The sequence below is a fragment of the Echiichthys vipera genome (assembly GCF_963691815.1).
Source record: "Echiichthys vipera genome assembly, chromosome: 3".
NCBI lineage: Eukaryota > Metazoa > Chordata > Actinopteri > Perciformes > Trachinidae > Echiichthys > Echiichthys vipera.
Genome location: NC_139828.1, coordinates 15,813,015 through 15,827,798, shown reverse-complemented (window position 1 = coordinate 15,827,798; position 14,784 = coordinate 15,813,015). Strand labels below are relative to the sequence as shown.

The 14,784-nt window shown below is 37.2% G+C and overlaps 1 protein-coding gene across 9 annotated transcripts in view; it reads right to left on the bottom strand.

The window, feature by feature from the left end:
* The window catches only part of adgrl2a (adhesion G protein-coupled receptor L2a), a 97,029-nt gene that overhangs the window by 44,774 nt on the left and 37,471 nt on the right, over positions 1 to 14,784 (bottom strand). For all 9 annotated transcript variants that reach the window (XM_083940689.1, XM_083940697.1, XM_083940690.1 and 6 more), the window contains exon 3: positions 10,936 to 11,149. In XM_083940689.1, the coding sequence (XP_083796815.1) occupies positions 10,936 to 11,149 (214 nt within the window). The remainder of the gene's footprint in view (positions 1 to 10,935; positions 11,150 to 14,784) is intronic.

Genomic DNA, 14,784 nt, shown 5'->3' with positions numbered 1-14,784 from the left:
ATGTTCCGACTTATTGATTTGAGCTTGCTCCTTCTCTGAATGGGTCTACATGCGGAGTAGCGAGATGAGGCTCTTCAATTTGCGCCCAAAATGCCATCAAAGGTCTCATTAATGATTTCTATTGCAGCAACCTTCATAATTCTGGACCCGGAAGATAAGAAAATACCAAAATACTAATTATGGCATTTTTAGAATAAAAATGAAGATCAAAATCAGTTCAGTGTTTAGAAAATGTGCATACTTCACGGTACTTCTTTTTTACTGCAATTTCCAAGCTTCTGCAATTTCCCAGCTTGAGATCGATGAAGTATTTCTATTCTATTACACATTAATTTTGTTCCATATTGTAAAAAGTGAGATTTCCATGTCTTTTTTTTTATTGTAAAGCAGGTGCCATGTAAATACTGTGAACGTATCGAAGCACTCAACCCATATGCCTTTAACATCTGGAGAGCAGACATTCAAATTGAGCCTGTGGTGTGCTCTGAAGCCCGGGGAATTGCAGGTAGCCGCCCTTTCGCTGTATTGAAATCATGATAATGACATCTATACCCCCAGCAAGCCATCTTTGCTACCAAAGGGACCTAAAATTCTATTGGCAACGTGAGGAGCCAGATCAATAACTCTGCTTCTGCTGATTTAGCAGGGCCCAGAGATAATATTTGTTTCTTCTTATCACAGACCAGTGCACCCATTTACAGCAGATCATTGGAAAATGTATTACTGGCTGCACTGTATTGTACTTTGGGTTTTGCCTTTTGTTTTGGGCCGCTGAGGTAATCACTGCTCTGTGTCCAAATGTTATTAATATAATATAAGGTAGCACAATGGAACAGTGGAGAGTTGCTTACTGTTGGGATGTTTTGTATAGCATTGAACAGACGCAGGGGGCTGGAAATGGTTTAGGTTTCAGATTGAAATAACCCCATTTCAGCTGCATACCATGAATGTGTGCAGTGTTTTATGGTTTACAGCATGAAAAATATTCAGCAACTTAAATAAATGGCTCCTGTGTTAAAAAAAAACAAAAAAAAACACTAAATAACACTAACACCGGGGAACAGAATTAGCCATTACTTTTTTCTTTCAAGCCGAAAAGCAATTCATCTCCCTCTTCCTCCTGTTCTATGTCTCCCAATCAGCATGCATGCCAATTAAAATAGTTCACACACGTTTTTTTTTCAAATACATTGGAAAGATAACAATTTTTTAATTTCACTGAAAGAAATAACAGGGATTTTTGCTTTTGGCAATATTGAAGCATTTTTTTTTTTAGGTTTTTTTTTATTATCACAGAGCCATACTTTGTGTCTATATCTTTGTGTGTGCATTTGTGTTTAGGGAAGGTCTCACATTTCACTTTATTAATGACCTTCACGTGTGATAACAGATGAAAATATCAGCATATTGTATTTGTTTTTATGGAAATGAATTACAGTTTTGGAATTAAAACATGCACCTCATGCTGGGCCCATAATACGCCGCTTGTTTTTGTGGGTAATATTTCATGACTCTGCAGCACTTTCCATATATTATATGGTCATTTTGATGATTCTGTCCCCTTGCTCATGCATACGCATATCATGCAGGAGCAGTATAAATTACGGTGCTTTATCTAACAGATTCCAATGAGACCAGGAAATGACTGCCTGGTTTATATTAGGCATATGAAACAGAATGATATCAAAAATAAAATTCATGACACTAATGAGACATAGGCCTGCCATCGTTTCTCAGGCAAATGTATTAAACAACAGGACATAAGCACTGGGGGGAAAACACCTCATATTTCTTTTGAAACAATGTTGACATAAGTGTTGATAGCCCTTCCTGATATATTGCTCTAATTTTAGAGCTGTGGAGCAGAAGCGCCCTGATCTATGGGATTGTGTGACTCTGATTCGTTCTCATCTGTGAAACCTTGGGCATCTCCTGAGACCAATTGAAAAAGCCCTAATGACTTCTTCTATGCATAGTCTTAGCCCTCAATTTGAGAGAGGGAGAGCATGTAATTGAAATTCCTCCCATAAAAAGTTCAGCATTTGGGCCTGCCAGGGCACAGGTCTCAAAGTGCACACTAATTAAATACATGTAAAATATGATATCTCTGACTATCTTTTGATAGTCTGAGGCTATATAGTAATTAATCATGTACATAATGAATATTAAGTCAAAGGAAGCTTTTCTCCACTTTCCTCTAGAGTGAAACATTCTATTTCTATAAATACCTCGACTGCTCAACAGGATTTGACTGAAGAAAAAGAGGAAAGAGGACTAATTTATTTTATCTTGTACTGCAAGAGAAAGAATAATTAGCTATAGTTGGAACGGGAGATCCATATAAAGTTAAGAGGCAGTTGTTTGATTATATTTCTGTATTAGCTTATATAACGAAAACATATACAGTGCATTATTTTATATTTTGACAAACTGGTACAACTAAGTCAAACGCATTTAACATAATGTCTAGATTGAAAAACAATCTGGCTTGAGGCTGGAAATCCACATTGGCTAAAATCCTAAAGCTGTATCTATCCGTCAGTTGCTTTATGGTCTATTTATTTAAAAAGTAATAAAGAAAGTATTTAATACAGAATTTCCAGTGTCAAAAATAGCCCTTTTTTTTTTTTCTTTAAGTACAATTGAAATAAGGGAAGGATGGAGCTACTTTCTGCTTTGATTGCCTCCATTTCCCCGACCAGCCCGTTAATCACACTGAAGTATTCCACATGTAATCCCATCACAACTCTGACCTTTTGGGAGAGGCAGACATTAGTACAATTAGAGTGTCACCGAAAATGCTGCTTGAATTTGATGCAAATCTCCTTAAAAAATGAGCACTCCCTGCTGACAGCAGGAAGGGGGTGTGATAAGACGCCAACAAGGTATAACTGATAGCACTCCTGATACCATGTATCCACATGCAATTTAACCTTTTCCACCTCCATCACAAAGCAAGCCAGAGGAATAGTTGGACATGAAGATAATGTGCTAAATGAATAATACATTGACTTGAATGGAACAAACTTGACAAACTCTGTTCCCACTAACAAATAAAATGCATAATCTTAGACAAACTACTCTAACCTGTGTACATTTAAGTTTGAAGTAGATTTAATTTACAATTGATAAAAATACATCCGTTGCTTTTAATGAGATATACAAATGAACAAATAAGCTGTTTTTATTGAAGCAGACACACTGGCCGATATTAGCTTATCACAAATGTATAGTTATCAGCTTAAATGTCCAGAAAAGGCGAGTGCCCTGGTTGTATGCATGTACCTTTAAGGTTGAGCACGTAGCCACCACCCCTGCCTTCCTCCATTTCTACATTGGTCTTTTTCAAATTAAGGAAAAAAGGAAGAAAAAAAGAAGCCTTGTCTTCCAAGGCTTGATGCTTTACAGCTTTGATCGCATACAACAATATTGTAAAGATAGTTAGAATGCGTTTAAATTGAACCAGTATGGTCAGTCATGGATGTCTTCAATGATGTCCCACATCACGAGCTGCTCCTTTGACACAGCCAGTTTAGACTAAGGGCAAGATGCTCCTTAATTGCCAAATCCTAGATCGTTTTGCCCCACTGCTCAATTTTCTATCCCTCAACACTCTGCAGTGTTCAGGAGGCCTAAGTAGCCATTTGTAATTCAGAATATAAAAAATAGCATCAGTAGCAAAAACAATTGGTGTATAAGTGGAGGAGAAAAGTGACATGACTGAGGGGAGCACATTACAGAAAAAGGCACAATCTACTTCCTGGTGCTCCCAGTTTGAATTTCAATCAAATTAGCGTCTCTTAAACTCAAAGTGACCCGTCTAGCTCCATTTCATCTGAAATGCTGATGAGGTTCATGGCACAATTATCAAGGCAGACATCTCTCTCAAGAGGCAAGCCTGTTGATGGCAGACAGGCCATTGAAAAATTAAATCATTTCCAGGCCCACAAAATGGCAGCGAAAGAAACAATCTGTTGCACACACACACACACACACACACACACACACACACACACACACACACACACACACACACACACACACACACACACACACACACACACACACACACACACACACACACACACACACACACACACACACACACACACACACACACACACACACACACACACACACACACACACACACACACACACACACACACACACACACACACACACACACACACACACACACACACACACACACACACAATGTATAATCACCTCCAATATCAGTATTTTCAGACCATTTTCTAAGGGGGTGGCCCAATAATGTTTCAGGAAATAGGCTGTTAGAAATTAACCATCAGCATCCTGCTTTCAACTTCAGATCTGACCCAATATCCGGGTAAGACATCTTAAACTTGTAATCACTGTCACATGCTTGTGTTTAAGCTATATTTACTGGAGCTGCCATTGGTGCCCGACGGGGGGATTCGAGGTCTCACAGACTTGTGAGGAAGGCTGTCTGACTCACATCCGTCCATCTCACCTATTGATTTTTAAACCAGCAAAGGTATATTGCCATGCCACCAAAGTCAATGAAAATAATATTGTGACATTCTGAGGGTCTAAATGTGACCTTTCAACGACGGCAGACTGCAACTCCAGCCAACCCACGCATAGTAAAGGAATGACTTAAAAACGAAAGCGATAATTTCCTGGAGTGGCTAAGTCAGGTCAAGAACTTGAGGCTGGACTTGAAAAAAAGGCTGTTTACTCATGTTTATTTGTGATCCCTGTGCGGTTAAGTGAAGAAGAATGGGAAGAAGAAGGCTCAATACTGTAACCGCTCAATTAAAAACTAACGTTGGAGGGGTAAAAAATTATGCAAATACATATTTTCACCATATTTGTAATCAATTCATGACATTCTGAAGAGAATGGTTTTCACCTTGACATGAAATAATAACTTATGTTGCCCACCAAAAACAAAATAAGCCAAGGTAAATCTACTTTAAAACAATAAAACATGAAATCTTTATAGGGGGGTGAATACTTAATGTATCAGACCTTTTTATTAACACAGGCAGAATATTTTATATGTTTAATTCATCTGAATAGTCCTAAACTGTATGTTCCATGACAGATACTTTAAAGGGATTTATTTAAAACATTGGTGGAAGAAATTTCATCTCACACACATCATTAAAACTATTAATATTGTGAAATAGGCATGGGCCCAATGTCATAATGTAATTTTATAGTGCAATATTGATAGACATCATGATGTAGTAAATTGCAGTTGTGGAATGTGTACATTTCAAGTACTGTGATACGAGTTTGAGGTACTTGTACTTTACTAAATATTACTTTACTATTTTGTGCTACTTTATACTTCTACTCAAGAGGGAAATATTGTAATTTATACTTCACTAGATTATTTGACAGCTTTAGTTTCTTTGCAGATTCAGATAAATACAAAATATAAATCAATTCATACATAATGAGTAACATTATAGACCCAGGCGGTTATAAGGTAACTAGCCCCACCTTTATCAGAAACAAAAGAACAAATAAATGCATCAACAATTATAATTATTCATTGGATAATATCATTTTCAAATAATTGTCCATTCTGCACAATGAGTATTTTTATTTTCGGTACTTCAAGTAGGTCCTCAGTAAAATATCTGAATACATATTCCACCAATGTTTAGAAAGTCAAGTGAGTTTATAGATAAAAAAATAAAGAAATACATTTTTAAAAAATCTAGGTACACGTTGATGCAAAATTCCTATGCAAATCCAATATGACCATGAAGCAGTCCAGCTCATTTACTCATGGTCTGATACATGCAGAAAAGTTAAAATGATGGCTACCATAGTAGAAATGGTTGGCAAATAGGGTATGACTGTTGACGGTGTACGAATATATGCTGCTTAACCCTACTGTCATAGTAACATAACACAATATGTAAGCCTAACAAAATGCATTTCCCTACATTTGAATTGGCAAAACATAAGTTATTTATATTATTTGATTTTATAAGTGCCATTGTTGGGATGAATAAATGAGGATCACTGATGACAGTTTATACACTTTTAAATTTAGCACATCATCACCAATAAAGTCTTAAGTAGGGAGCAGTGTCATGGCTCGTGACCATGTGTACACCCCAAGCTGAATCTGGATCTTTATGAAATCTTAATCTGCTGCGCTTTAAATAAACATAAACACTGTAGAGGAAGAACAAGGCGGTGTGCTGTCAGGCGGCAGCAACGGAGCTCCTCGGAGAGCCTCACAAGCAGTCCAATCACTGATATAAATAGTGTAAGCAGCATCATTTAGTCTCCAGAACTGCCTCACATTTATTGACAACTGCACGCTAATATAACTGGGTCATTTCAACATTACAAGTCGGCTGTTAACAACCCTATTAACTTCATAAAGTTTGTAAAAATCTGTCACATTCAAGCTGATGATGTCATTACAATATTATAACTTTCAGATACCCAGTGGTGAAAGGCACTGATTGTTTTAATGATCATTATTAACTAACTAGTTGTCCTCTAATGTCACTAATGCATTTCACATCGTGTGTTAGAGAGCCATCTGCTTTGATCATTCTTGTCAATGATGTGCTGCTTGGAAAACCCATGATCCACAGGCACGGTAGGACCCAGCTATGTCATGTTACAGTAATCGATGACCTTGTTATCGAATACTTACAACGAAGCTCATTAGTCAAGGACAAATCAATAGATGTAAGTCACTTATTCATATTGCATATCTTAATATGGTCTTTTTGAGACAATGATTAGTTATGATGTGTCATTGTCATCTTCACTCCCCCTCAAGCTACTGTGATAAAGACTGGTGGTCAGATTTAAATAAATAACAAGTAAGCACCAGATGTTTAGCGCATGTAAAACTACAAAATAATATTCAAATACATTTAAATTACAGCTTTTAATCTAGAAGATGTTATCTGTATGGTGGGAATGTGCTGTGGTTGGTCATTATCATCAGTGCAGATGAGGAAATGTAATTATTAAAAAAAAGTAAAATCCAGAAAAGAAGAGCCTCGCTGAATATTATTTTCAATGAATTAATTATTTCAAACTGTACTGCCATGCAGTTTCACATCTGCTGGGGAGGTGTCCACGTGAAAAATTCCTGTACAGATTATCACCCACTTGAGTCGACTAATTGCTTGCAGCTGAATGTTCTAATTGAGCCACAACCGTCCTAAGGCTATTTTCATAAAATCATTGTGCTCATGAATATAATATGCCAGCCAGATATAAAAACAACGTGGAGTGCCAACAGGATCTATCAAACTCAGCGAAGCCTCAATCCAATTCTCCACACTTCAGGACCACATTAATTTGGGATGTTTAAAGTGAACACAGTTTTCCACACAAGTGCTAATGTGATTTTTTCCCCCACACACTTAAATTAGTAGGCCAGGGTAATTATGGCAACAAATAATTTTGTCTCTTCAGTCCTTTGTTGATGGAGATTGTACAGTTGGAATCATTCTTTTTTTTTTTCATACAGTGTGTGCAGTGGGTTGCCACACATATGGAACATTTCAGTTTTGACTTGTGGAAAAATGAGGGACTCAGACCTTGAAACAAACATTGCAATACAAATAGGAAGAAAATTCACCACATTTCTCATTTGAGGTTGATTATTTTTGGCAGAAGGCATTACATTTGCTTCCTATTTTAGTCTATTCCTGTAAATAAATGGTCAAGAGACTTAAAAAAACAAAACACTAATAAGTCCCATATGCAACATTGGGCGTTTGTCAAGCTGTCCTTGAACAGCGGACTGTTTTGTGTTTCTGCACTGATTACGCAAATACTGCTCTTATGATATAGTCCTAGGAAAATTAAACTGTGCATCTTAAAATCTACTGCTTAATTTCACAGACACAATAGCGAGAAAATATCTTCCTTGGAGTTTTACATGTGAACGCTTGTGAGATTCCTTTTTGTGTGATATTTGAACCCACACGTCTGACTTTTGCATCACCTTTTTCTTAGAACCCACATCTCTTTTCTCTGAGTACAATAGCTCAGCGGTGACACTGAAATACTAAAAACACATTTAAAATAACATCTGAACCACGGCCTCTGGCACTCTCAGGATATGCATATGAGGAATGAACCCGGAGATGCTGGTGGAGAGCACTTCGACGGGACCGTTTGGGATTTGTTGTCAGGTGGCTCCTGCTGGGTCAGTATTTGTGCTGCAGTGGGCTGTTTTTGTACGAGCACGGCTGAGGGCAGCGTAATACACAGGGCCACAAGCCGGGATCCGGCAGGCTGCAGCCTTTCAAGACAGACGATGTGAGTCAGCTATCTGACTTCATCAAACAGGGCTTGACAATACTCCCCTCAGAACACAAGGGCTCTACTGTTTTATTTCATTATTTTTTTATTTCCCAAGGCGGCTTGCCAGAGTTGCTGACAGTCTCATACCGTCCAATTTCTCTCTCTGTGGCACTCATATGTCATTCCACCCTGTGCACTTTGGCTCAGATGGCATCCCTATGTGACAACTGGTCTCATGTATAAGGTCTCATGTATATGGTGTTACCAGTGGAACCCTACTGAGTTGCGTGTGAGTGTGCACGTCCACGCACCTCCATGGGTTTGTTTTCCACAATAAATCATCCGTCTTTGCACATGAGTGATAGCTACAGAGACAGTGGCTTTAAAATGTGAGACATCTCTGTGGGCAGTGATCAATCTGTAAGTCGGGCCTGCCAAGAGCCTGCCCTTAATCCAGACCAATAGGATTTACCAAAGGCCTGGTACAAAAGAGCAGTATCTTAAAGTTAAGGAAATGTCTGTATTGCAAGAAGTATTGACAACACTATTAAAGTATTCCATAAAAAGGACAATTCCTGCAATCAACATTTTACTTAAGTCAAAGTACAGAAGTTTTCTTTTGCACATAACTTGCTTAAATTATTACATTTGAAAGCAGTCACTATGCTATTTTTTTGTTATAATTATTACATTAGCTACACTGTACAATATAGCTCAGTAATGACATGGAAGTAATATTTTGATAAGAAAGAGCAAATAATTAAGTAACACCATGCAGTTATCATAGTAATAACAGGTATATCTGTGTAATATTAAACTGACATTTTTGTCACAGGGTGATAAGGGGCCGAAAAAATGTTAATAATAACACATTAAAATATAGCAATGATGCAAAGCTATTGAGTAATAATATAGCAATATGGCTACACATGGTTGTATCATTGCAATATTCGGATCAAAAATGGCATGTGGAGACATTAATGGGGTAATAACCTAGTAATATTGAGGTAATAGGTTGAGGTTTTCACAATATTAAAGGTTAAAAACAACGGCATAATTATAATGCTAAAATTCCTCCGTGTGTCAAACATTAACTAATTTTTTATCCTGAATTACATGGTATTACTTAACCATACCCATTTTATTATCAATCTATTACCCCACTATTACAATGTTATTACCAAGCTGTAGTGTAATATTAGTGTATTATGTTATACACTGCTGGGTAGTTAAATCTTGATTAAAGCAATATGTTTTATAAACTGATCTTAAGCTTTGGAAGTAAAATCTAAATATTAAAACAAACTTCAGTACTTATATACTGTAACTGTAGTGTAACAAAGTCAAATGCTTGTTACTGAATATCAGTAAAATGACCTAAAATTCTTCTTATAGACAGTATTAGAGTAAATGTACATTTTGCACTGGACTGCAGGTACATGTAAATAATTACCCTGCATCTGGAATCCAAATATTTGATGCTTATTAAAAACATTTTTTTAAATGTTCTGCATTAAACAAGACAATGCCTCAGTGTTTTATCTATTAATCTATCAAAGGTTTAGCAGACTGCCAACTATCCTTTCAACATCACTTCAATAAGTAAACTTTGTGTATCAAGAGCCAGAGGGAACGTTTCTGCGGCTGGCAAACAGCCATCAGTTTTTTGGTAGCCAAAGTTTAGAGCATGATTGCTGTATTATAATGATTTATGATTGGATTGAAAAAATAAAAATAAATGTTTGTAATATTACAAAAAAAAGGTTAAATGTATTTTACATAACACAAACTTATTTTTTCCCTCTCTATCCTTTTGTGTTACAGAAACAAACAGCACATACACAGGTACACATTGAATGGAATTTAAGAGCAAGTGGTACAGCTTCACAAAGCTAACAGTGATAGTATAATGTACTTAATCTAGAATGTACTAGTCTACAAGTTTATGTATTCAGTAAATTACAAAAGATGGAATAATTACTCCTGCAAGCTAGGTCAGATCTGCAGTTTGCCAGTCAAGCAAAATCAGGAAAGACTGAAAATAGCTTTCTTTTTGTGAATGTTGCTGAAAGGTTCATTTGTTTTGTTCCTATTTTGAAAAGTGAATTTGGTGTCCATTGTGAGTTTATCGCTTTGCTTTCTGCTTTCTGATTTCTTTTTTAAAAATCTGCTCCCTTATATTTATCAGCTGTGTTTTACCTCCCACATTCTGGTTTCTAATTCTCTTTCGTTCACGTTCAGCTGTCTCAGTAGGTGCTGACATTAATGTCTTGTAGGTTATTGATGCTGACAGGCTACTGTTGCATTTTTCCTTTTTTTTTTACTCCTAACTTAGATTCACTTTTGCTATATTCGATGGAGGAAATCAATCCGACAGCAGCCGTGTTATTCTCCTTGGTGGAAGATTTTACTCCAAAGGCAAGGGATGCAGGGGATTTTTTATAAGCGCAGGAAAAAATGCCAACAGGGGCAACCAGACAAAATGAAATGGTTGACAGTGGTCCATATCTGGTTGCTCGGGGCAACTAGTCAACCGTTACTGTTGAACCCTGTCAATTATTTTCTAAGGGTCCTGTAACTTTGGCAGATACCTCATTTTGTGATCATTTGTTTTGGCACTGCACAGAGGTGTCTGCCGTTTTACCTTTGTGACATGATCTTGTAGGCATCTGGAAGATAACAGTTGACGTTCTCCATCTGGAAAGGGTCGGCGTCGCATATCTTGTCATCTGTTCGGCCATAGTTGGCACTTTCGATCATTATGACATCACTTCCTGGACAGCGCAGATCGATGGGGTAACCCTCACAAGACAGCTCTCTCCGTACTAAACCAAATGGCAGGGCAGCTCGACTAAACCCTGGGGGAGTAGAGAGAAAGAGCTTTATCAGTGCAAATCGAATGGAGTAGTTAAGCTGACACAGAGAAACATGGCATGAAAGGTAGACGGCACAGGATATCAGAGCTGGATATACATAAAAACAACATGTTGTCCATGTTCATTGCTTTTTCATCAAAAGCCTGTAACTGTTTAGCAAGATGAATCAGGCTGATATGTGGTATGTGAACCTTGGATGGACTACTAGCCTGACATACATCAGTATATTGAGTGAACATTTCAGATCACAACCGCACCAGTGAGCTAATGGTGTTAGTATGTCATCCCCACACCTAACTGGTCCTGGAGAAAATCGATAATTGTCATTAAAGTCTAGTTTCTCGGATATAATGTCTGGAGCATTGTAACCCCTTATGATCATCTATGTACAGTAAGAAACACTGACACAACAATAATAACTAAATCCAACATCTGATGTGAAGGTAAGTACACATACATGCATATATATACACACACACACACACATATTATATATATATATATATATATATATATATATTTATACATGTATATACACACATATATATACATATACGTATATACACACATATATATACATATACATATATACACATATATATATATATATATACACTTTTTTTAAAAAAGCATTACAAACTGTCCCATGTTTCATTTCAGTGTAGGGACACACTGGCATCACTCAATCTATCACTAGAGACTTGTGGTTTACTTAAAAAAGCTAATTTTTCTACCCAGAATGAAAAAGAGTGTAATTTAATCCACATTGCAGTGCTGACAATCGAAGGGCAGGCTATTGAAGGCTGGAAAAAAAGTGTTTGTGTGTGTGCGTGCGTGCGTGCGTGCATGCTTGCGTGCGTGCATGCATGCCTGTGTGTGTGTGTGTCAGGGAGGGTGTGGGGGTAGGAAAAATACAAAATAAATCAATATTGTGGCTTTTTGCTCTGCAAATGTGAACAATGCCAAAAGCCATATTCTTGAATAAAAAGCGGACTACCTACATAAACTATACCAATCCAAATGTGGAATATTTTTGGTCAGAGCAGCTTTCTTTGACTGCTACATGTAAAGTATTAGAAGAGAACAGCATAGGGTTTCAAAAGATTGCCAGATGCCTCTCCGTGGACTTTTACTAAACCACTAGCGGCACTGAATAACAACTACAGCTTCCTTGCATGCAGTGCTGACTCAGTCACCTCTTTGTGTCTTTTAAATAATGGTGTTGCTACCTACAACTTGGTTGATGGTTTCCAAAGACTGTATTTCCCTAATGAGGTTTAGTTCACAGTCATAGGGGATGGATAGAAAAAAAGAGGGTTGTCGCTATTTCTCATGCACTAATTTATTTGGCACCTGGACAAGTTGGACCGATCCGTATGAGCAGTTGTTTATAATTACACAGCTCTTCTTTTTGTTTTCATGAGTCATCCTGTTAGATGTTCTTTGTGTGGCAACAGTTTACTTAAAGCCACTGACTTCAGCTCTGCTAAATTGGCCTGGAAAGGCCGAGTTAATTTTACCCTATTGGATGCTTCATCAATTAACTACCAATATAATTATCTTAGAGTGATTAAACGCTATGCTATAATGGCAGGAGATTAGCATTCTGTATTGTGTCCCTCCCCAGGAAATACTATTGAGGTATTTTACAAAGGAAGATAAATGTCAGTTTGTATTGCCTGATCCTCTGTTTGTGTACCAATCAGGCGAAAGTCTTACTTCTAAGGAGCTCAGGGTAAACAAAGGAGATATCTGTGCGGAGGAGGGTAGCTTGCCTATCTAACTTCTATAATAAGACTTAAAGTTGTTTGGGCGCATACAATCATCAGGGAAGGATCTTTTTTTCCTCTACTTGCTTTGTTTTTGACAGCAAATTTTCTCACGTGACCAACAGGCATGAAAACGTAAAAGCTTTCAAATATGATAGGTTTCAGCCATATTTCATTTTCGCTGCCTTTTCTCTCTGGAGTAAAAAAAAATTGCTTAAGGTGATAAGCAATTTATCAGAGATGTTGGCTTGAGAGAAAAAGCCCAAGTGGAAATAAAAAAATGAAAAACATAGCATGTTAGAAACAGGACTTGACAGCCAACATTGAGTTCATGTCAATGCTCTTCAGCATAGCTCCATCAAAAGTCAACAATACAATGTGCAGTTACTATAAAAAAAGAACTATGTAAAACATCAGTCAAAGCCACATTACAATTTCAATACTTATAACGTGACATGAAAATGGCAGATTTATTATGGAGACACATCCATGATTGCACATTCCTATATGCAGTGTATTCATATATGAGTATCCTCAATTCTTGAAACACACAGTACATTTATTTCTATTAAATCGACTGAATTCTAGCTTGTCTTAGCCTACTATAGAGGTCAAATAGACCTCACGTCGATCAATTGGGCAACAGTTACATATGGCTGGGTGTTTCGTTGCATTGGCCTATTTTGTGGCTCGAAGTGACTGTTTTTTTGGCCATGTGCAAGACCTGAGTTTGATCTCCAAATCCGCAGCCAAACCCACTGATGCTGTGTGTCCCAGGAACACTGTTAGAACACTTATATCCCTCTGAAGAGCCTTTACAGTCTCAGCTTCTGGTTTCATGATTTACAACTGATGCAGTCTCTGTGCTTAAGTAGGAAAACAGAGACTGGAGCAATGAGCAGATACATGTGTGCTCAAAGATTCTGTAAGACTCCCACTGAAATACACTAGTAACTTTTCAACCGTACTGATGACAGGCTCTGTAATAACGTTCCCGTGTTCAAAAATCTGGAAATCAAACAAAATTGCTGTCCTCTCACACTTTACTCGCCAGCTGGGTTTGTGCATCATGGACTGAAAAGCATACTCGTAAACAACCTCCAAAAAGCCTCACTCCATTGATTAGGCCCGAAGCTGGACTACTTTTCACCCTGATGTCAGATGGTATTTTTGGTACATGGGCAGATGAGTGACACAGACAAATCTATACAGGGAAACACAAATAGTCCAGAAAACAATAGAGATAAATCTTTATTTCAATGTCTACAATTAAGTCAGCAATGTGCAGTCAGCAATGTCAGTCCGGGTGGTGTTTTCTCTGATGTTTTTTATAATGATTTAATTTCATTTGGGAGATTCCTCAGAAAATATCTTCTCCACGCTGCAGTGGAGTGATCGAGCAAAATAATGATTAACTAAAACACTCATACATAAATATCCATTGATAAAACAGGCTGAGTGAAAGATCATTTAGACTGCTACACTGACAAATCAAAACTTTTATATATATATTGTATAATAGAGGGTTTATGTGAAGTATGACTACTTCAAATAAATCCTCTCCCTGAGTTTTCATACAGATCTTATGAAGACACCAAAACACCATCGATCAAGTTCTGGCACAACGATGCATTGCAATTACAACAGAATAATGTGATGACAGTGAATCTAACATCAACAAAGTCCAATGCTCACTGTCTCACTTAATTAAATAAATTCATTATTCAAATGAGCCAGAAAAGTAATCATTATTTTGCTCATGGGATCATTAGCATAATTATTCAGGGAATGTATGATATCAAAATTATTTACTTTCCATATGGTAACATTAAACCATGTCAGGGATAT